General features: G+C 38.8%; 1 protein-coding gene across 1 annotated transcript; it reads right to left on the bottom strand.

Annotated features, from left to right (window-relative positions):
- Window positions 1–22384: 22384 nt before the first annotated feature.
- On the bottom strand, window positions 22385–23557 carry LOC123253595 (sperm equatorial segment protein 1-like). The gene has a single exon (XM_044682768.1). The coding sequence runs from the start codon at window positions 23555–23557 to the stop codon at window positions 22385–22387; it is 1173 nt and encodes a 390-aa protein (XP_044538703.1).
- Window positions 23558–24137: the final 580 nt, after the last annotated feature.

The following is a 24137-nucleotide window of genomic DNA, read 5'->3' on the forward strand; positions in this document are numbered from 1 at the left end:
TAGGAAAGACCTTAAAGAGAGAGCAAACTTCTAGGAGTAAGATAAGGCTAAACTTTCTCAATTTGGCTAAACGATTAATACCTTCTAATAACAAAAAAAAACTGAGCTGAAATTATTAACTTTCTCCAACACTCTGGAATTCTGGGCTGCAAGATGGTAGCTTGTTTGTGTAGGGGCAGGGTTGCTACCTCCAGGTGAAAGGTGTCATGAGGGTTAGAGGCTAATTGTTGCTGAAAAAAATACCCAGGCTTCCAAGGCAGCAGCAAGCACTCAGCTGTTAGCAATGTAAGGGAAAGGGGAGGTTTGTACTTTACCAGCCCCATGGAAAGTGGCTCTCAAGGACCCTTCAGCCAGAGTCTGGTCAAACGTAGAAGGCAGCAACAGCAGCAGTAGCAGCAGAAGGAGCAGGAGTAGTGGCAGCAACAGCAACATCGGGTGGCAGAGGCTTTTAAAACTAATCTTTTTGTCTATTTAAAAAGTTGCTCTACAAATTTAGAGCAGAGCTAGAGTACTATAACTCCAGACTTCATGTTGCCAAAAATGCAAGATTTAAATTAATATCAATAACTCCAAGTATTGTATTTTCAAAAGTTTATTAATAATCACTTGAAGTAAAAGGAGAATAAACTAAGAAAAATAGAAGTTCAAACCTAATTATCTAAGAAAAAGTAAACCATGTGAGTAAAACTCTCCTACCTTTCCCCTCACATGACCTCCATAAAATACAATTATGGGGGGGGGGGAGAGAGAGAGAGAGAGAGAGAGAGAGATAGAGAGATAGATGGGGTTACACAATACTTAGATCCACCCTACATTGGCACATAATGTGAGAAAGAAATTGGGTTGCTGGGAATTGGAGTCCAGGGGAACAGATTCTAATTACACAGGTATCAGGACCAAAGGAGGGTTGATGGACTTCAACTAGCTATCGAGGTGAGGTGCCAGCCCATGTTAAAACAATGGATCAAAACTTTTCTTCTCATACTTGCTGTATTTGGCTGTTAAAATGTTTGCTTCAAAGGCAGGGAACGAAGGTACCAAAAGCTAATCAATGCAGGCATTGATTAAGGTCATCTTACAATTTTACCCTTACTTTCCAACACAAGGAGTCATAGCGTTACAAGAATGGAATTCAATAGGAGAAGCATTAAGGCAAGCCCAAAGTCAGGGACAGAAGGTCTCACCAGTGGTCTGGCACACTTGGAATCTTTTTAGAATGCCACTAACAATTTTTCCCATAGAAGACTCCATGCTAAAACCTGTTTCTTTGTTAGATATTCCTACTAACTTACATACTTCTTTTCTCACTTCACCCCTCCCTCTCTTGCCCTCTTTTCTCCTGCAGTCTTTGGAGCCTGCATCTTTTCCTCAGGCTGATATCAGCTTGAGCTCCCTCCTCCCCCTCCCTCTGCTGCTCCATCTACCTCTGCAGTCAGTGATCCCTCTGACACTCAGCTGGCACTTCCCTGTCCCCCTACCCCTCCTACCCATTACTCCTAAAAGGGTTATGGTCAGGCAAACTTTAGCAAGTATACCATTGGGAGACAGGGTGGAGATATTAGCATGCCCTGTTATGATTAGGGACAATCCCTCAAATCCAGAGATAAGAATAGCAGAACATCAAAAATTTGAATTTAAAACTCTTAAAGCACTTGGGGACAGCGTAATGCAAAAGAGAAATACTGCCCCTTTCACCAAGGTGCTGATAGACAATATTGGCCAGCAATTATTAACGCCAGACGACTGGGGTGTCTTCACTAAGTGGCAGTGACCACTTAATGTAGAAACTGAAGTTTCAGGATTCAGGCAGGAAATAGGCTAAGTAAGATCAATTGCAGAGCGAATGTAGATATTGCTTTTGAGGAATTGACTGGCACTGGTGAATTTGAAATCCTTGAAAGGCAATTATTATATTCAGAACAAAGCTATAATCAGACAGCTTTAGCTGCTAAATGGGCGTGGCCAACTTTACCTGAAAAAGGTAATGTGACAGATTCATTCCCGGACATCATTCAGAAAGCACCCGAATCACACCCAGATTTCATAGATAAACAAAGGCCATAAAACACCAAATTCCACATTAAGGAGCATCAGAAATTCTCTTAAAGTAACTTGCATATAAAAATTCGAACTCAGATTCTAGTAAAGTGTCAAGATCTATTTATCATCTCCTGATAATCTGATAAGGACTGCTTAGTTGATAAAGAAACTGACACGGGAGACAATCTTGACTGTTAACTCATAGCTGCTTCTCTGAAGTGCCATTGAGTCACAAGTTTATTATATATGAAAATTCAAACTCCCTTTCACCCAAAAGCACAGAGAGAGTTTTACAGCTTCACAGACATTGCAATAAGTTTAGACAACACACAGAAACCTCAGAGACTTCAAGGTGAAGATAAGAGTTCAAGATTAGATTGTAGCTGCCTCATCATCAGTTATCTGGGAATATTTTGCTGGGTTGGGAAGTCCCTGAATTTTTTGGCCTTTACTGTCTAAAACAACTTTTGAGACCCAGCAGCTGCATTCCTGACCAAAGGGGAGAATGTTAACCTCTTGACTGTTGGTTTGCTAAGAGCTTAAATAAGAGCTTTCTAATAAGAAAAGGTGTGGAGTCTTAGGAGACTGTTTCTCTTATTGGCCTCCCACAGGAAAGCAATCGCTCCCATTAAAAATATGGGTACAATTACAGATTTTTCTAAGAGCATGCCAAGACATTGGAACTTTTGAACAGAAAAGTCTAACCGAGGCTCAAATTAATAAGCCAAAAGGAAACTATTTTACTTGTGAAAGGCATTTTCAGAGATCATGCCTGACGTTAGGACATTACAGCAGAAGCAGCCTCTGAGCATCTGCCCAAAGTGTAAACCACTGGACTTCATAATGCCACAGGCAAAAAAAAAACAGATGGCTGGGCCAGCCTCAGGCCCTTTAAAAATGTGTGGCAAAATGGCTTTATTTCCCAAGATTTTTAAAACAGGCAAGATTTTTTTCTCTAGGGCAGACAGAAACTAGTTTGACTTTAAAAGCAGCTTTTACTTTGGTTTTAACATCTGAACTGGGCATCTGTGAAATTTCTACCACCAGGTAACAGAGAATGCTACTGGTCTTTTGTTCTGGAAAACAGGATTACTTTTGCAGGGCTTAGAAATCTTCCCTCAGGTCACTGATAAAGAGTACATAGGAGAGATAAGAATCTTAGCCAGAGCTTTTAACATTTTTTTTCCATTGAAAAAGGAATGGAGCTTGCTCAGCTGATTTTACTACCAAGCAGTAATCCAGAAAGGGAAGGAATTAGTGAGATGCACAATTTAAACTCATATATTTCAAATTTATATTGGATGCAGCAAATTACTAGGGAAAGACTAATAATGTTCTTTTATGTAGAAAATAATTTTTTTCTGGAATATTAGACTCCGGAGCTGATGTATCTGTCATTTCTGTGTCGATGTGAAATCTAGAAGCCCCCAAACTTGTATTCTAGGAAGAATTTATGAACCCCTATTTAGTTGGCCCGAAGGTGAAAGTCCCAGGTTTGATTGTGAGTGATGGTTCTTCCCTGAGGGAAAGTCCAACTTCACCAGTCTCAAATTAACAATGGGCCTTGAGGAATTTAGGTGGGGATGGCTAATCCCATCAGATGTTAAGTATCTCTTTTGTCCCAATGGTTTCTCCCCTTTTGGCCAGGGTCCTTTACCTAGGTGGCCCAGCCCTTGGCTGAGTCTTTCTCTTTTGTGTCCATTGTAAGGCATCAGCCTTTCACTATCATTCCTGTCAAATGCCTCATTTTCCTTTGTTACTATTGTAAGGTCAATCAACTATCCCTCTCATCCTCAGTCCTCGTGTCCGGAAAAGATATTTAAGCTTCCCAACTTCAATTGCTCCTCACTCCCAGGGGTCAGGGCCCAAAGCATTGGTAGTTCAATCCTGGACTCTGCATAGGCGTGTAGTGCATCTTTGAGTAGAGGCCTAACTCAGTCCTGTGACCTCTGTCCTTGATTAAAGAGTGGCTTTTCTGACTATTTAATAGTTCTGGGTTTTTTCTAAGTCAACATCTGTAAATCACTGGCCTCATTTTTGGAAGACGATTTCTCCTGAACATCAATTAATTGGTCTCAGTGTCCCTAACAGGGTTAGACAATCAGTGAGGGAATTAGCCTGGTCTCAATGATGAAGGCCACATAGGGCGATTTAAACCATATGTTTTAGATATTCCACAGTCTCTCTGGGGAAGAGATGTTTCATCTGAAATGAATTTAACCTTAACTACGTGTAATACAGTACAAAAAGATTTTTAGCCCTTAATTGAATCTCCCACCAAATTCACTGATCCAATCATGTGGCTTACTTCTAAACCCATTTGGGTAAATCAATGGCCCTTAACTGGAGAGAAACTTCAGCAAATTAATAAATTAGTTCAGGAACAATTTGAATTAGGTCATATCAGGGAATCATATAACCCCTGGAATACTCCAATTTTGACAGTACCAAAGAAGTCAGGGAAATGGAGGTTAGTTCATGATTTGTCATTTACTGAAACCCTTCACTTTTCCACCTTGAAATATAACCAGGGTCTTCAGCTCCCTGTGGCCATAAATACTCTTGTCTGCTAGTATTCCTCCTCACTCTGGCACTGTGACTCAAGACCATAACTTGGATGTGTGTCTAGGCAATTCAACAGCCTTGCACCCAGAGTCAACAAAGGGACCTCTGTAATTTCCTTCTGAGCAGTTGTCCAACCCCACTTCCCATCTGTGGCTGAGAGCTTTGGTAGCCATTGCTGCTATTTCAGCAACCCCCAAGGCCTAGTGCTGGCTTGCCAAGACGGTGCCTGCCTTGCCTTGCTGGGCTGTGTTTCACTTCCACCCTGGTGTTTGCATGTTGTCTCCCACATTGGATTATAAATTCCTTGAGAGCAGGGATTGTCTTTTGCCTGTTTTTCTATACCTAGGGCTTAGCATAGTGCTTGGCACATCTTAGGCATTTAACAAGTATTTATTGAGTTGAATTGAATTAGTCTACTCTCAGAAAAGAAAATAGAAAAACTTGTAAAGGAATTACCAATAAAAAGGACTCCTGGCCCCGATAACACAGAAAATTCTGTCAACATTTTAAAGAATAATTAATACTAATAGCAAACAGATTATTCTAAAAAATTAAGGAAACCTTCTGCTTGACTGCTTTGGTGAGATGGGCTTGTCATCTGCTTGTTACCAGTTAATGTCTCAGAGTGTCATGGGTATAATTGGATAATATTGAAGTAGTTTTTGAAACCAAAGAATAAATATATGATTTAGTGAAGTGAAAGAATTATGTTAGAGAAAACTGACTCACAGTTTGTTTGAGGTTACCTCAAAGAGATCCAATTTTACTTGGATTTGGTGTTTAATGTGGTATTAACGCGTGTATGCAGAGCATACTCTGAAATGCAAGCAAATTGCAAAAGGGTTTAAGGAGTATTTGAAAAAGGTTTTGAGAGCAGAAGTCTATGTGAGTAAAATATGGAGTTCATTTGAGCATGGTTATAGACAACTTATTTGATACAATATTTACTCTATTCAGAGCAACCCCAACATGGCCCTTTGTAAGACTTTGGGGTGAATTCATTTCTGTGATCATTAAACTTAGGCATAGAAGTCACCTACTTACACAGAGTGCTGTTATCAGATCCTTAGCAACACCTCATTCTCCTCTGGTGGAATGAGTTGTCCTACTCTTGGCATTCAAATATTATGATGATTCTGTGTATTTATTTGATGTTTTTTCAAGATCATTTTCTTTAATAATAAGATATTTGGCTAGAATGTGTTTACATAATATTATCTGGTGGGGAGTTTTCATTTGTTAAAGGAATGTTGATATTCTTTTAACCTTCTTCCTTCCATTAATACTATTTTGTTTCACTGCCAAGTTTATGAATTTTGGTAAGGTGTGTTTTGTTTTTAGTTTTTATATTTTACAACTTAGTTTTTATCTAGGTTTGTTTTAAAACTCTCACCTTCCATCTTAGAATCAATATTGTGTATTGGTTCCAAGGCAGAAGAGCAATAAGGGCTAGAAAATGAGTTAAGTGATTTGCCAAGAGTCACACAGCTACTCTGAGGTCAGATTTGAACCCACTACCTCTCCTCTTTAGGCCTAACTTCAATCCACTGAGCCACCTAACTGCCCCCTACAATGAATTTTTAATGAAAATATAAAGAGCTGGTGTTAAAAGATGTCTAACAAAATTAACTTTCCCCAGCATTTTATGCATCAATGACAGTGATTTAAAGGCTATGAAATAATTTCAATCAGCCCAGAAATACTGCATGCCTGTTGCTGCTCATTGAATGCTTTGCAATATTGAAAATAAGTACATGTGAGGCACTGTGCTAGATGGTGGGGTTTTACACACACAAGCACACACAAACACCTAGAGTCATCTGCTCCTTTTGAGAATTTAGTTATAGATTTGCCACGCTGAGAGTATTTTGCTGCTATTCATTGAATAACCAGAAAGGTTCGTTCTACAAGTCAGATTCTCATAGATTCCTCTTTCAGCCGGTTGCTGGCAGTGCCTAAATCAAGTGTCTGGTTTTGATAAGGACAGAAGTTGCAAGAAGCTGCTCTGAGAACCCACCTACTGAAGAATGCCTAGGAGGGAAGATTTCCAGAAGACCAGATGACTGCAGTCCCAGAAACCAGACAGCTGCATCTAATATTTGAGCCTTAGGATATGATAAAATGGACACTTTCCCCTTGTTTGTGGAAGGGAACAGCCCCCAAAACTCCTGTAAATTTGTCAATCAGTCTAACCCTCCCCATCTGTGATGGATAAAAAAATGACCTTTTTGGTTGGCTCCCTACAGGCTTAGGCTCCCTCTTTAGACCAATACTCCAGCCCTCCTGTTATCATTTTCCTGTTTCTCCTTCTCAGATATTTCCTTGATTATTCAGTGAAACTCAAGACTAAGGTGACTAACTTGGTCCAGCTGCACAGCAAACTCCTTGGCACCTCCTTTGGTCAGCAGTGGAATTTCTCTTGACCAGCAGAGGGGATGTTGAATGCAGCTGCTCACTGTCAACTGATCTTGCTCCATTCCTAGTGCCTCAAATTGCCTGAGGGTGGTCCTACCATTTACCCTGCTGCAACTTTTGGCTATTGCCACCTCTCCCAGTCTCTCTAGCCTCCTCTATGGACTATTTATTTATTTTTATTTATCTTTTTTATTTTTAGAAAATTTTTCCATGGTTACACAATTCATGTTCTTACTCTCCCCTCCACCCTCCCCCCCAACCCCACCCCCCACAGCCAACACATATTTCCATTGGTTTTTACATGTGTCCTCAATCAAGACCTATTTCCATATTATGGATAATCGCACTGGGATGGTCGTTTAGAATTTATTTTATTCATATTTATTCATATCCACATCAACCTATATGTTCAAGCAATTGCTTTTTTTCTGTGTTTCTACTGCAACAGTTGTTCCTCTGAATGTGGATAGCATTCTTTTTCATAGGTCCCTCATAGTTGTCCTGGATCACTGCGTTGCTGCTAGTACAGGAATCCATTACATTCGATTTTACCACAGTGTATCAGTCTCTGTGTACAATGTTCTCCTGTTTCTGCTCCTTTCACTCTGCGTCAGTTCCTGGAGGTCATTACAGTTCACATGGAATTCCTCCGGTTCGTTATTCCTTTGAGCACAATCGTATTCCATCACCATCATATACCACAATTTGTTCAGCCATTCCCCAACTGAAGGGTATACCCTCATTTTCCAGTTTTTTGCCACTACAAAGAGCACGGCTATAAATATTTTTGTACATATCTTTTTCCTTATGATCTCTTTGGGGTACAGGCCTAGCAGTGGTATGGCTGGATCAAAGTGCAGGCAGTCTTTTAAAGCCCTTTGGGCATAGTTCCAAATTGCCATCCAGAATGGTTGGATCACTTCACAACTCCACCAGCAATGCATCAATGTCCCAATTTTGCCACACCCCCTCCAACATTCATCACTTTCCTTTACTGTCATGTTAGCCAATCTGCGATGTATGAGGTGGTACCTCAGAGTTGTTTCGAGTTGCATTTCTCTAATTATAAGACATTTAGAACACTTTCTCATGTGATTATTGATAGTTTTGATTTCTTTATCTGAAAACAATGCAACCAAAATCAGAAGGGAAACAACAAACTGGGAAAAAAATCTTTATAACAAAAAATTTTGACAGAGGTCTAATTACTCAAATATACAAGGAACTAAATCAATTGTATAAAAATCAAGCCATTCCCCAATGGATAAATGGGCAAGAGACATGAATAGGCAATTTTCAAATAAAGAAATCAAAAGTATCAATAAGCACATGAGAAAGTGTTCTAAATCTCTAATAAAAATTAGAGAAATGCAAATCAAAACAACTCTGAGGTATCACCTCACACCCAGCAGATTGGCTAAAATGATAGCAGGGGAGAGTAATGAATGTTGGAGGGGATGTGGCAAAATTGGGACATTAATGCACTACTGGTGGAGTTGTGAACTGATCCAACCATTCTGGATGGCAATTTGGAATTATGCCCAAAGATCAATAAAAGAATGCTTGTCCTTTGATCCAGCCATAACATTGCTGGGTTTGTACCCCAAACAGATCATAGATAAAACCACTTGTACAAAAATATTTATAGCTGTGCTCTTTGTGGTGGCAAAAAACTGGAAAGCAAGGGTATGCCCTTCAATTGGGGAATGGCTGAACAAATTGTGGTATATGCTGGTGATGGAATACTATTGTGCTTAAAGGAATAATAAACTGGAGGAATTCCATGTGAACTGGAAAGACCTCCAGGAATTGATGCAGAGTGAAAGGAGCAGAGCCAGAAGAACATTGTATACAGAGACTGATGCACTGTGGTAAAATCGATTGTAATGGACGTCTGTACTAGCAGCAATGCAATGACCCAGGACAATTCTGAGGGATTTATGGAAAAGAACACTACCCACATTCAGAGGAAGAACTACAGGAGAGGAAACACAGAAGAAAAACAACTGTTTGAACACTTGGGTTGATGAGGACATGATTGGGGATGTAGACCCGAAAGGACCACACCAATGCAACTATCAATAATATGTAAATAAGTCTTGATTGATGACACATGTTAAAACCAGTGGAAATGCAAGTTAGCTATGTGGTGGGGGAAGTTTGAGGGGGTGAAGGAGAAAGTAAAAACATGAATCATGTAATCATGGAAAATTTTTCTAAAAATAAAAAAATTAATAATGAAAATTGCCTATTGATGTCTTGCCCATTTAAAAATTGGGGAATGGCTTGTTTTTTTCTAGAATTGATTTAGCTCCTTATATATTTGAGTATTTAGACCTTTGTCAGAGGTTTTTGTTATAAAGATTTTTTCCCAACTTGTTGATTCCTTTATAATTTTGGTTGCATTGGTTTTGTTTGTACAAAACCTTTTTAATTTAATGTAATCAAAATTATTTATTTTATATTTTGTAATTTTTTCTAATTCTTGCTTGGTTTTTAAATCTTTCCTTTCCCAAAAATCTGACAAGTATACTATTCTGTGTTTGCCTAATTTACTTATAGTTTCCTTCTTTAAATTCAAGTCATTCACCCATTCTGAATTTATCTTGGTGTAGGGTATGAGTTGTTGATCTAAATCTAATCTCTCCCATATTGTTTTCCAATTTTCCTAGCAGTTTCTGTCAAATAGTGGATTTTTGTCCCCAAAGCTGGGCCCTTTGGGTTTATCACAGACTGTCTTGCTGAGGTCATTTACTCCAAGTCTATTCCACTGATCCTCCCATATTATTTTGATGACCACTGCTTTATTGTACAGTTTAAGATTTGGTACTGCTAGGCCACCTTCCTTCACGTTTTTTTCATTATTTCTCTTGATATTCTTGATCTTTTGTTCTTCTAAATGGACTTTGTTATAGTTTTTTCTAATTCAGTAAAAAAGTTTTTTGGTAGTTTGATAGGTATGGCACTAAATAAGTAAATTAATTTGGGTACAATGGTCATTTTTATTATGTTAACTTGTCCTACCCATGAGCAGTCAATGTTTTTCCAATTGTTTAGATCTAGTTTTAGTTGTTTGGAAAGTGTTTTGTATTTGTGTTCCTATAATTCCTGTGTTTGTTTTGGTAGATAGATGCCTAAGTATTTTATATTGTTTAGGGTGATTTTAAATGGTGCTTCTCTTTCTACCTCTTGCTGCTGAGATGTGTTGGAAATATACAGAAATGCTGATGATTTATGTGCATTTATTTTGTATCCTACAATTTTGCTAAAGTTGTTGATTATTTCCACTAGCTTTTTTGTTGATTCTCTAAAACTTTTTAAGTAGACCATCATATTGTCTGAAAAGAGTGGTAGCTTGGTCTCCTCATTGCCTATTTTAATACCTTCAATTTCTTTTTCTTCTCTAATTACTACTGCTAGTGTTTCTAGTACAATGTTAAATAATAGAGGTGATAATGGGCATCCTTGTTTCATTCCTGATCTTATTGGGAAGTCTTCTAATTTATCCCCATTGCAGATGATGCTTGCTGATGGTTTTAGCTATATCCTGTTCATTATTTTTAGGAAAGGTCCTTCTATTCCTATACTTTCTAGTGTTTTCAATAGGAATGGGTGTGGTATTTTGTCAAAGGCTTTTTCTGAATCTATTGAGATAATCATGTGATTTTTTTTGTTAGCTTGTTGATGTGATCAGTTATGTGGATGGTTTTCCTAATGTTGAATCATCCTTACATTCCTGGTATAAATCCCACCTGATCATAATGGATAACCGTTATGATCACTTGCTGGAGTCTTTTTGCTAGTATTTATTTGAGATTTTTTGCGTCTATGTTTATTAGGGAAATTAGTCTACTTTTCTTTCTCTGTTTTTGGTCTGCCTGACTTTGGAATCAGTACCATATTAGTGTCAAAAAGGGAATTTGGTAGAATTTCTTCTTTGCTTATTATGCAAATAATTTGTATAGTATTGGGATTAGTTGTTCTTTGAATGTTTGATAGAATTCACTTATGAATCCATCAAGCCCTAGCAATTTTTTCTTAGGGAGTTCTTTGATGGCTCGTTCAATTTCTTTTTCTGATATTGGATTATTTAGGTATTCTATTTCTTCTTCTGTTAATCTAGTCAATTTATATTTTTGTAAATATTCATCCATATCACCTAGATTGCTATATTTATTGCCATATAATTGGGCAAAACAGTTTTTAATTATTGCCTTAATTTCCTCTTCATTAGATGTGAGGTCTCCCTTTTCATCTTTGATACTGTTAATTTGGTTTTCTTCTTTCCTTTTTTCATTGGATTTACCAGTACTTTGTCTATTTTATCTATTTTCTCAAAGTACCAGCTTCTAGTCTTATTTATTAATTCAATAGTTCTTTTACTTTCGATTTTATCAATTTCTCCTTTGATTTTTAGTATTTCTAATTTAGTTTTCATCTGGGGATTTTAAATTTGTTTACTTTCTAGTTTTTAAAGTTACATGCCCAATTCATTGACCTCTGCCCTCCCTAATTTGTTAATATATGCACTCAATGTTATAAATTTCCCCCTGAGTACTGCTTTGGCTGTATCCCATAGGTTTTGGTAAGAAGTCTCATCGTTGTTATTCTCTTCAATGAAATTATTGTTTCTATGATTTGTTAACTTATTTTGGAGAATCATGTTATTTAATTTCCAATTAGTTTGCCTGTCCATGTATCCTTGCTATTAACTATTTTTATTGCATTATGATCTGATAAGTTTGCATTTATTATTTCTGCTTTTTTGCATTTGTTTGCCATGTTTCTATACCCTAGTACATGGTCAATCTTTGTGAATGTTCCATGTGGTGCTGAAAATAAGGTGTATTCCTTTTTCTCCCTATTTATTTTTCTCCATATATCTATTAACTCTAATTTTTCTTGGATTTCATTCATCTCACTTATCTTTTTCTTATTTATTTTTTGGTTTGATTTATCTAGATCTGATAGGGGAAGGTTCAGGTCTCCCACTATAGTTTTACTATCTATTTCCTCCTTAAAAATTTGGATGCTATACCATTTGGTGCATACATGTGGAGTACTACTATTTACTCATTGTTTATACTACCTTTTATCAGGATGTAGTTACCTTTCCTATCTCATTTAACCAGATCTATTTTTACTTTGGCTTTGTAAGAAATCATGATTGCAACTCCTGCCTTCTTTTTCTCATTTGAAGCCCAATAGATTTTACTCCAGCCTTTATCCTTTACTCTGTGTGTCCATCTGCCTCATGTGTGTTTCTTGTAGGCAACATATGGTAGGATTTTGTTTTCTAATCCACTATGTTATTTGCTTCTTTTTATGAGCGAATTCATCCCATTCACATTCAGACTTATAATTATCAACTGTGTATTCCCCAACATTTTGATTCCCTCTCCTTGTCCTGCCCTTTCTTCTTTCACTATTTCCTTCTATACCAGTGTTTTATTTTTAATTAGTTCCCCTAATCCTCTCCCTTATTTTACTTCCCTTTCTCCCCCCTCCCTTCTTATTCCCCTCTTATTGTTCTTTAGGGTCTTTTTAAGCTACCCCCTACCGTCTTCCTCCCTGTCTGTTTTCTCATTTCTCTTAATATTATTTTTTTACCTCTAGCTTTATATATATTTATACATACATATATACATGTATATATTGGGATAATTGGATTAAATCTACACTGCCCATATTTAGATTTAATCACCAAAGGTGAGAGCACCTCCAATTTTGGGAGGTTCATAACCCACATGTGCTAGAGTGGGTGACGAATCAGAATCAACTGACTTCCCCCAGGCCAACCCAAGAGAAGCGTCTATTGTGATTGGACATGCAAACTAGGAGGAGGCACAGGAAGTGACGCATAAGTGAGCCCTTTAAAAAGAGCTCCTCAGTCAGCTGAGGGTCTTTTAGTGAAGAGGGCTGCTGGTGAAGGAGCTCTTCTAGTCCATGGAGGAGTGCTGGCTGGAATGCTGAGACCTTGGTGAGACTGCTTTCAATATCTTCTTTTGAAGTCCACATGGTGAGTTTAAAGACTGAATCTTCCTGAACTTCTCTTAAGGAACTTCCCTTTAATAGACTCTGTGAATGAAGCTTGCTTAATTCACCTTCAGGCCTCTGGCCCTCTGACTCTTGGCTGAGGGTTAATTAGATCTACCTGGATTAATTAGAGGATTGTAGTAATTTACCTACTGTATTAGATTCTATTTCCTTATTTTCTCTCTCTCTTCTTAATTGTAAATAAACTTGCATAAAGTCAATTTTGACTTGAGATTATTCTTAATTAAGGATTGATAATTGTTCAGTCCTCTGGCAACCAATTTTAATATATTTGACCCCAAACCCCTTTTCCCCCCTTACAATATGTAAATATCTTGACATTTCATCCTATACAGTTTGTCACTGTTCCCTCTAAATATACTTCTTCTAGTTACCTTGTTGATAATAACAATTTTAAAGAGTTACCAATATCATCTTTTCTTATAGGGATACAAATCAGTTGAACTTATTGGGTCCCTTAAAGAAAAGGTTTTTTCCCCCCCTCTCTTAATTACTTTATGGTGATTCTCTTGAGTTCTGTGTTTGGGTAGTAAATTCTCTGTTTAAGTCCAGTTTTTTCTTTATAAATGCTTGGAAGTCTTCAATTTTATTAAATGACCATACTTTCCCCTACAAGAATATAGTCAGTTTTTTTAAACCCTTGTACTTCGGTGTATTGTCTCGTAGATGGAAGATTGGTAAGGGTGGGCAATGGGGGTCAAGTGACTTGCCCAGGGTCACACAGCTGGGAAGTGGCTGAGGCCGGGTTTGAACCTAGGACCTCCTGTCTGTAGGCCTGACTCTCACTCCACTGAGCTACCCAGCTGCCCCCAGAATATAGTCAGTTTTGCTGGATAGTTGCTTCTTGGTTGTAGGGCTAGTTCCCTTGCTTTCTGGAATATTATACTCCATACCTTCTGGTCCTTCAATGTAGATGCAGCCAGATCCTGTGTTATCCTAACTGTGGTATCTGAATGAATTCTTTTTAGCAGCTTGTAATATTTTTTCCTTGGTCTGGTAGTTTTTGAATTTGGCTATAATATTCCTGGGAGTTGTCAATTGTGGATTAAATGTAGGAGGTGATCTGTGGATTCTTTCAATTTCCACTTTTCCCTCTTGTTCAAGAATGTCAGGACACTTTTCTTGGATAATTCCCTGTAGGATGATGTCCAAGCTTTTTCTTTTGTCATGATGTTTCGATAGAACAATGATTCTTAAATTGTCTCTCCAAGATCTGTTCTCCAGATTTGAGGTTCTGCCAATGAAGTGTTTCATATTTTCCTCAAATTTTTCATTCTTTTGATTCTGTTTTATATGTTCTTGCTGCCTTGGGAAGTCGTTTTCGTCTAGTTGTTGAATTCTAATTTTTAAAGACTGAATTTCACCCCTGGCTTTTTGGTCATCCTTCTTCTGATCTGATTTTCTTTGTAGGTCATCTTTCACCTTCTTTGCTTCATTTTCAAGCTGGTCGATTTTGGATTTTAAGACACTATTTTCTTGTTTTAGTTCATGTATTTCCTTTTTCCAATTGTCTTCAGCCTCTCTTGATTGTTTTTTGAGTTCTTGAATTAATTGAATTTTAAGTTCTTGAGTTAATTGAATTTTGAGATCTTCCAAAGCCTATGTCCAATTCGCTGAAGGTTCTATGGTTTTGCTTGGAGTTCCTTCATCTTCTATTTCATTTGCTCTTTATTCACTACTTGGAAAGAAGTGGTCAATTGTAATTTCTTTTTTCTTTTTCTGTTATTTACTCATATTTTTTTCCTTCTTTCCTTCCTGTGCCTTTTCTGCTCTGCTGGCTGATTAGGTTAAGCTCATGGTTTTAATGAGCTTTGATGAAAGTTCTTCCCCCAGCTGGCAACAGGAGTTTGTTTGTAGCTACTTTCTCTGCAGTATAGGGGGTAGGAGTGTTGGAGTTTCTCTACCCTCTGAAGACTTCTTATTTGTACAATTGATGGGATTATGCCAGGATGTAGAGCTCTGTAGAGCTTGATGTGCCCTGGGGCTAAAACCTCAAGAGAAAGTGGGGGGGGGGCAGATGGAGTGTTTTTGCTGTGTTTATCTGCCTTTCTCCTCTAGCTACCTCCCTGTGTTCAGCTGTGTTCAGCTCCCTAAGTCCCTAAGTCCAGTGCCAGCAAGGCCCTCCCTCTGGGCTAGTGTGTTTGCTAGCCTGGAAATTTCAGGAGCTGCTGGAGACTCAGCACAGCATGTGGGGGAGGGGTCCTGGGGTTTCCCTTCTTCTTTACCTTCAAACCCAACAGTTCAAGAACTCAGGCCTTTTTCTTGGCATACCTCTTGAGCTGTCCAGTAGTAGTGTCTCCCTGCTCTGTCCTGTTGTTAGATTTGGTTTTCTTTCCTCTCGAAGTGTTTTTTTTTTTATCTTGGTATCGAAGGGAGCGGAGGTCTAAAGTTTTGCTACATCTAAGCTGCCATCTTCCCAGAATTCCACCTCAGTCCATAGTTATATAAGTTATATAACAGCTTTTCAAGGTTGTGCCTCCCATGAGACTATTTAACCCTGACTACTTGTGCCCCTCTTGGGTGCCCCTACAGCGTAGTGCAGTGCAGTGGGGCAACCTGAGATTTCAATCTGCTTGTCTTGATGAAACATCCTTTATCATTTCTATTTTGGCAGTTTTCTTTAATTCATGTTGGTAGTTCTTTGTCAACTACTTGTCAGCTGTATGGTAGAGGGGGTTTTGTTCTGATATGGGTTGATCTCTGAGGTCTCTTCCAAACTTGAGATTTCATAATTCTGTTATTGTGAGGAATACAGTTTGTAAATCTGAAAGGAATTATTTTTTCATTGTCGTCATTGTCATCGTTGTCACCTATATTCTGTATATACTTATGGGCTTGTTGTCTCCCCCAGTAGAACATTATGTCTTGCAGGGCAGGGACAGATAGCTTTTGTCTTTGTATCTCTAGCGTCTATAGCACACAATAGAAGCTTAAGAGACATCTTTCCATTGGTTATGTTAATCAAGCCTTTACTATTCTTACCACAAATTCCACCTGCACACAGTCTTCAGAGCTTAAAGGGATCATAGAGATTATCTAGTCTAATACTCTTTATATGGCTGAGGAAATTGAGGCCCAGAGAGAGAGGAAGTAACTTGTGTAAAGATCAAATAAACAGCTATTAAGTAGCATAGCAGGAAATCAATCCTAGGTCTTTCCTGCCTCAGCCTAGTGTTTTTTAATTCCACTGCACAGCCACAGCTTTTTCTTGCTACATACTTCTATTAGAGTTAGAGATCCTAATTAAACTTTGTATGTCACACTCTTGCCTAACTGGGCTTTGTTTATTGCTGGTATTTTTCAAATATATAGGACTGACTTTCCCTCCAGAAAGCCTGGAGTTTAGTCGTTTTTTTGGTTTTCCTATTCAAATTATAGCTCTTCCCCCTTAAAGGTTAGAAATCTATCAGGCTTACCCTAGTCTCCCAGTTAGTAAATTCCCACTCTAGGTCTTTCTAAGAGAGACTGAATGACTGAATTGTGGAAGGGATACAGATTTCTTTCAAGATATTTTATGCGCCTTGCTAAGAAGACAGTGTCAGAGAATGTAATTTAGAATTCTAGACTCAGGTTTAAGATAGTCTTGTAGTCAGGGATAGAGTCCACCTAACAGGGGCTGGTAAGAATATGTTTACATGGGGGCTGCTAGGTGACTCAGTGGATTGAGACCTAGACCTAGAGACATGTCCTACAGATTTGTGGGACAGAAATCACTTTAACTGAACACGGGTTAGGAACCTGTTATTGATTTATTCTTTTTTACTCAGAAATTTTTATGTACATAGATTTTGATATTTTAGTTTTGATTTTGATTTTCTTTTCTTCCAAAGTTTAATTTTTCTTCTCTTTGTTTTTCTTTTTCCTTTTGACACTTGACTCATATACCCCATAACTCAAACATGTATCCTGAGTTGATCCAGGTGTTGGTCAACATCCTCCTCAGGGGAGATTGTATAATTCTTGTAAAATCTAAGACTTAAATTTTTTTCTTGAGAAAAAATTTCAGGAAAACAAGCTCACTAACTAACTCATTGAATCAAGAAAGCTAACTGTTTGGAGAAAGTGCCATAAAGGAACCTCCACTGCATCAGAAGATCCAGAATGAATCTTGGATATAATTGAACTGAAGGGGGTTGAGCACATTTATTCTGAATGTAAACTCTTATGCCAAAGGGGACTGCCCCACTAATTGGCTTTTTGTCAATGTGCCTAGCAAACATTGGTTTTACTCTCTCTTTTATTTTCCTCTTATCTCTAACTATCACAGTTTCCTCTTAGAAAGAGCAATATTGTATGCACCACTAGCTAGAAGATCTTTCGAGGTATTAGGAAAACTATTGGCATAGTTGACCATATCAATAACCAGACTAATAGAAATTGAATGATTACCTCAAAATATGCAGAGAAAGCCTTTGACAAAATACAACACCCATCCCTATTAAGAACACTAGAAAGTACAGGGATGGAAGAGCCTTTCTTTAAAATGATAAGTAGTATCTATCTAAAACCATCAGCAAGTATCATCTGCAATGGGATTAAGTTAGACGCCTTCCCAATAAGATCAGGAGTAAAGCAAGGATTCCCATTATCACCATTATTATTTAATATTGTATTAGAAATGCTAGCTGTAGCAATTAGAGAAGAAAAAGAAATTGAGGGAATTAAAGTAGGCAATGAGGAAACTAAGCTATCCCTCTTTGCAGATGATATGATGGTGTACTTAGAGAATCCTCAAGAATCAACTAAAAAATTAGTTGAAATAATAACTTTAGTGAAGTTATTATAGGACACAAAATCCATATAAATCATCAGCATTTCTATATATTTCCAACAAAGTCTAGCAGCAAGAGTTAGAGAAATTCCATTTAGAATCACTTGAGACAATATAAAATACTTGAGAATCTATCAATTTTCCAAGACAAATACAGGAATTATATGAGCACAATTACAAAACACTTTTCACACAGATAAAGTTAGATATAAACAATTGGAAAAACTTTAATTGCTCATGGTTAGACCAAACTAATGGCAATCCTACGTAAATTAACTTACTTATTTGGTGCCATACCAATCAAACTACCAAAAAACTATTTTATAGAACTAGAAAAAATATCAAAATTCATCTTGAAAAAATGTAAGACATAAAATGGATATAAAAGGATAGATTTTAAAATATTATGGTTTTTAAAGATTTATTAACAGCCATTAGAAGAATGAAGCCATATGCCATTATTAAGAGTTTGTTTGAAAGACCCGCCAAACCTCCATCACTATCCTTCTTCAGCATCCAAAGAGAGCATGCCTTTCCAGGCTCTTCCTTTTTATTATTCTCTCTACAGCATTACACTTCCTGTCTATGTGATTACAGAAGAGGAATCTTGGGAAATGTAGTTTGAAAGAGCCCTAAATGTCCACAGGAAGTTTAGATCAGGGACCTCAAAATTAGTTCAAGGACCCTCAAATTTCCAATATCTCAGAACATAAGATTAAGAATATCAAGGGTATTAAAGGAAAAAAAATGTGACGGATGGTGGCCTAGCAGGATTAGATCTTAAACTGTACTCTAAAGCACTAATCATCAAAAGAATCTGGTTCTGACTAAGAAATAGAAGGGCAGATTAATGGAATAGTCTAGGGGTAAATGGCCTCAGCAATCTAGCGTTTGATAAACACAAAGATCCCAGATTTTGGGATAAGAACTCAATATTTGACAAAAACTGCTGGGAAAATTGGAAAACAATAGGGGAGAAACTAGGTATAGATCTATATCTCACCCGATACATAGAAGGTCAAAATGGGTATGTTATTTGGGTATAAAAGGTGATATTATAAGTAAATTAGGGGAACATAGAATGGTTTACCTGTCAGATCTATGGAGAAGAGAAAAATATATGACCAAACAAGAGATACAGAATATTATAAGATATAAAATGAATAATTTTGGCTATTTTAAATTAAAAAAGAGTTTTGTACAACAAAACCAATGCAACCAAGATTAGAAGGAAACAACAAACTGGGAAAAATAATTTCTAACTAACAAATTTCTCTGACAAAGATCTTAAATTTATAAGAATACAAAGCATTCCACAATTGACAAATGGTCAAAGGATGTGAATAAGCAGTTTTCAGTTAAAGAAATCAAAGTTATCAATAACCATATGAAAAATGTTATAAATCTATTGATTAGAGAAATGTAAATTAAAACAATTCTGAGATACAACCTCACACCTATCAGATTGGCCAATAGAACAGTAAAGGAAAGTGATAAATGTTGAAGGGAATGTGGCAAAATTGGGACACTAATACATTGTTGGTGGAGTTATGAACTGATTTAATCAATGGAGGGCAATTTGGAATTATTCCCAAAGGACTATAAAAGAATGCATACCCTTTGATTCAGTAATACCATTCCAAAGTCCATATCCTCTTAATGTGCTATAATTTATCCTATTTTACCTCTTCCTTTGAGTTTCTCTTAGTACCATTTTCTCTCCCCTTAACTTCTGTGTATTGGCTCATTGGTGGAAAAGTGGTAAGGGTGGGCAATGTGGGTCAAGTGACTTGCCCAGGGTCACACAGCTGGGAAGTGTCTGAGGCCGGATTTGAACCTAGGACCTCCCATCTCTAGGCCTGACTCTCAATCCACTGAGCTACTCAGCTGCCCCCATCCCCTCCCCATTTTTTTACATATCATCTTAAACAGCTTAAAACCACAACCACTGCCTATGTGTATTTCTTCTATCTACTATGATAATGAAAACAATTTTTAAGAGTTACAGATATGATTTTTCCATGTAGGAATATAATCAATTTGATTTATTGAAGCCCTTAAATTTTTTTCCCTCTTTCTTGTTTACCTTTTTATGGTTCTCTTGAATTTTGTATTTGGACATCAAATTTTGTTTTTTCTGGCCTTTTCTTTAGAAATGCTTGGAAATCTTCTGTCTTATTAAATGCCCATATTTTCCTCTGAAAGTATATAGTCAGTTTTGATGGGTAAGTGATTCTTGGTTGTAGACCCAGTTCTCTTGCCTTCCTGAATATCATATTCCAAGCCTTGTGATCCTTTAGTATGGATCTGGAGGCTGCCAGATCCTGTGTAATCCTGACTGGAGCTCCATGATATCTAAATTGTTTCTTTCTAGCCACTTGCAGTATTTTCTCCTTGGCCTGGAAGCTCTTGAATTTGGCTATAACATTCCTGGGAGTAGTCTTTTGGGGATTTAATGTAGGGGATGATCTATGGATTCTTTTAATGTCTATTTTGCCCTCTTGTTCAAGCATATCAGGGCAGTTTTCTTAGATAATTTCTTGTGATATGATGTTTAGGTTTTTTTTTTTGTTCCATACTTTCAGATAGTCCAGTAATTCTCAAACTGTCTCTTCTGGATCTGTTTTCCAAGTCAGTTGTCTTTTCAATGAGATATTTCATGTTTCCTTCTATTTTTTCATTCTTTTGATTTTGCTTTACTAATTCTTGCTATTTCGTGAGATCATTGGCATCTACTTGCCCAATCTTATCTTTAAAGACTGATTTTCAGCTATGATCTTTTGATTTCCCTTTTCAGTTTGGTCTATCCTGCTTTTCATGACTTCCATTAGGTCAATTATGGTCTCTTATTTGCTTATTACTTCATGTGATTTCTGTGTATCTTTTTCCATATGGGCAATTTTGTCTTTTAAGCTGTTATTTTCTTTTTTTTTTATTACTTTCATTTCTTTTTCCCACTTTTCTTCCCATTTTCTTCTATCTTTCTTACTTGGTTCTTGAACTCCCTTTTGAGTTCCTCCAGAACTTGTGAACAATTTCCATTTGGGGGGGGATGTTTGGATGCATTTGCTTGTTTCTCTTTCCCTCCTGTTGCTTCTGTATTTCGCTCTTTTTCTCTGTAGAAATTTTCCAAGATCAAGAGTTTTTTTTTGCTATTATTTACTCCTTTTGTTGCTGGAGGATTAAGATTCCTGCATGTTTGTGGTCATTGCTTTCTTTGCTTCTGTCTCTCTGAACTTTGCCTTGGTACTATCTTTCCTTCCCTATCAGATTTCTGAGAGAGGGCAGGTAGATCTGTGATTTTTTTTTGTGTAGTGAGCTTCAAGGCATTTTGCCCTGAGCTATCTTCCTCAGCTGCTGCTGCTTGGATTTTCAAGGGTGGTTCTGTGGTGTAGAATGCTGCACTGTGTTTTGCCCTGAGGCTATATTCCCACCCCTCCTTCCTCAGCTGTGACCATTGAGTTGCTGTCCTTGCTGCAAGGGCCAAGCTCTGTTATTTAGCCTTGAGTCTCACTGCTAAGGCCTGGTACAGCCCTCAGGGGTTAGTCTGTGGTGCTTTCAGTAGCCCCCAAGAATTTGGAGATTTCCCTGGCCCTGGCTCTAACTCTCCTGAGGTACGGATTTGGGGAGAGGAGTGGTCAGCTTGTGCTTGTACTCATGCAGTTCCCCCCCCCCCCCTTTATAGTGTAGGAATCTGCACTCACTTCCTCCCTTTCTCACTGTGCCCAATAGGAGAGCCCCTTTACTCATCCAGTTTTGATTTCTGTCCTTTTGAGACACTTTGTAATGATCAATTGGAAGGAAATTCTGAGCAAGGAAATTTTGAGTGGTTCTGAGATTCTGCTACTATGCCGCCATCTTCCCATAGTCCATATCCTAAAGAGATTAAAGAAAGGGGGATGGGGAGGGAAGGATCTACTTGCGCAAAAATATTTATAGCAGCTCTTTCTGTGGTGGCAAAGAATTGGAAATTGAAGAGATGTCCAGCTATTGCGGAATGGCTAAACAAATTGTGTTATGATGGTGATGGAAAACTATTGTGCTATAAGGAATGATGAACACAATTATTTCAGAAAGAGCTAGAAAAGACCTCCATGAACTGATTCAGAGTGAAAAAAGAAGAACCAGGAAAACATTGTACACAATCACAACCATACTGTAGAATGATCAGATGTAATAGACTCTGCTACGAATAGCAATACAACAATCCAGAACAATTCAGATGTTCTTATGAAAAAGGATGCTATCTACCTCCAGAGAAAGAATGTTGGAGTTAGAATGCAGATCGAAGCATACAATTTTTCACTTGTTTACTGGGTTTATGTTTTGGGGTTTTGGTCTTATGTGATTATTCACTTCTGAAAATGAACAGTATGGAAATAAAAAAGAAAAGAAAAAGAAAATGACAAACTTAACTGGAGACAAATATTAATTTAAAGACATGGAAAAAGACATTAGAATTATAAACAGTTGAAAATTTATTTATGCATTTAAGGAAAAGAAAATCTAGCTTCTCAGAATGGACAGAGAGTTGCATTAATTAGCTGTAATATTAAGCATGTTTAGCACTCTTATATTATACTCCAATAAGTCCTTCACGTTTGCCTGCTCTGGCTGATACTGACAAAGTATGGTGCTCATCATGCTGAATATGATGGCAGCTTTTCCTTGAAGACCAGATGGAACATTATTCATATTTAAGAATGTGTTCAGCTTTGGCTTGAAATCATATAAGAAATTAATAAATATTCGCATGCTTTCATCCCTGTTATTCTTTTCCTTTGGCGACTTGTGCGGTTTATGCCTGTTCCTGGCTGTTTTCTTTCTTTTTGCCACGGAGAGGCCTTTAGCACCACCTTTAGCTCTGGGGTAGGGTCTTACTTTTTTCAGTGTTCGTTTAATCTCCGAGATTTTTTTCAGAATTTGACTTCGCAGTATTTGCTTCATGTGCTCTTGGTCTTTGGCTTCGGCTGAGAGCTGGGAGATTCTCCGTTCTAAATCGTCCACCTGGGCCTCTGGGTAGTTTTGGGCAAGTGTAGTCATGAGAGGCATTTGCCCTGGTGAAGCCCTTTCCCCCGGCGTAGTTTGTTTCACTCCTTCGTAAGCTTCCTCGAGCAATTTCAAAGCCAAGTCCAGAGACTCTTGCCCACTAGGTTGGCCAGAGTGTCCGGGGCCCGCCGGAGAATCCGCGTTCACAGGGGTCTGGAAAGTCGGCTTCTCCAGATCTTCCTCAGAGCTTTCTTGGGTAGGTTCCAAAGCCAGCTTCATGAGTAGGTCCAGAGCTAAGGCTATGGCCTTCTTCATGCTTGAATCCTGCTGCAACTTTTTTTGGTTACTGGATTTCCCAGAGTGTAGAATCCTTCCGTGCTTGGCCTTCCGGGAGTACTGCGAGGGGCTCTCGCGCCCCGGTTTCCCAGGAAACATCATGCCATTAGGAGGCTGGGAGGGCCAGGCCGTCCCGGTGCCCTCCTTGGTTTTCCTGGCTCGCTCCTCTCTCTCCCAGTTAGAGCTGGTGGTAGTGGCTCGCCCCGTGCTCGAGACGCTGGAGGTGGGTACCTTCCGGGCCATCTCCTTCAGAATTTCAGAGTAGCTCCTCAGGATGGGGTCTTCCACGCTCAGGTTGCTGGAAGTCACCTGCATGTAGTAGGCAACGACCGGTAGGGGCCAGAGCCACAGCATCACCAAGAGCACGGCTGCGTTGGGCCTCATCTTCCCCGGCTGTCTGCGGGCGATCGCGGCCGGGCTCAGGGTCAGGAGGGAGCTCCCGGCGCCTACGGACAGCCGATTGGCCGCACGAGCCAACAGTTGGTAGTCACGTGGACGCAACTGCTGCAGGCGCCGCCGCCGCCGCTAGAGGGAGCCGGTGGATAGCACCCACTTTACTCTTCCAGCCTAGGGGTCGGCGGCCCTCCCTGCCCCACTAGGGAGCTGAGGGGAAGGGGGCCTGCTTGGGCTTCCCCCACTATTCCTTTCTCTGCGGGTCCCAGAGCAGCCAACCCCCAAGAGTCTCAGAAGCCTCAGCTCGCCCCCAGCAGCCGCCAACAGACTCCAAGTCTCACCCCGAGAGTTCTAACGTTTCCAGGCTGCGGCTGCATCACAAAGGGAGGGGGCCCCGCCGAGGAGGGGGGAGGAAGGAGGGCCTCGGAGAGGGAGGGCGTCGGAGATGGAAGCCGGGCTGGGAGCCCGCCAGTTTTACTGGCGAGGAAACTGAGGCCTCGTAGAGGTTAGGCTCATTCGCTCCCGCGTTCCCAAAATCAAGGGGCCGGGCTGGACTTTTGGATTCATCCTC

The sequence above is a fragment of the Gracilinanus agilis genome, chromosome X, assembly GCF_016433145.1.
Source record: "Gracilinanus agilis isolate LMUSP501 chromosome X, AgileGrace, whole genome shotgun sequence".
Lineage (NCBI taxonomy): Eukaryota > Metazoa > Chordata > Mammalia > Didelphimorphia > Didelphidae > Gracilinanus > Gracilinanus agilis.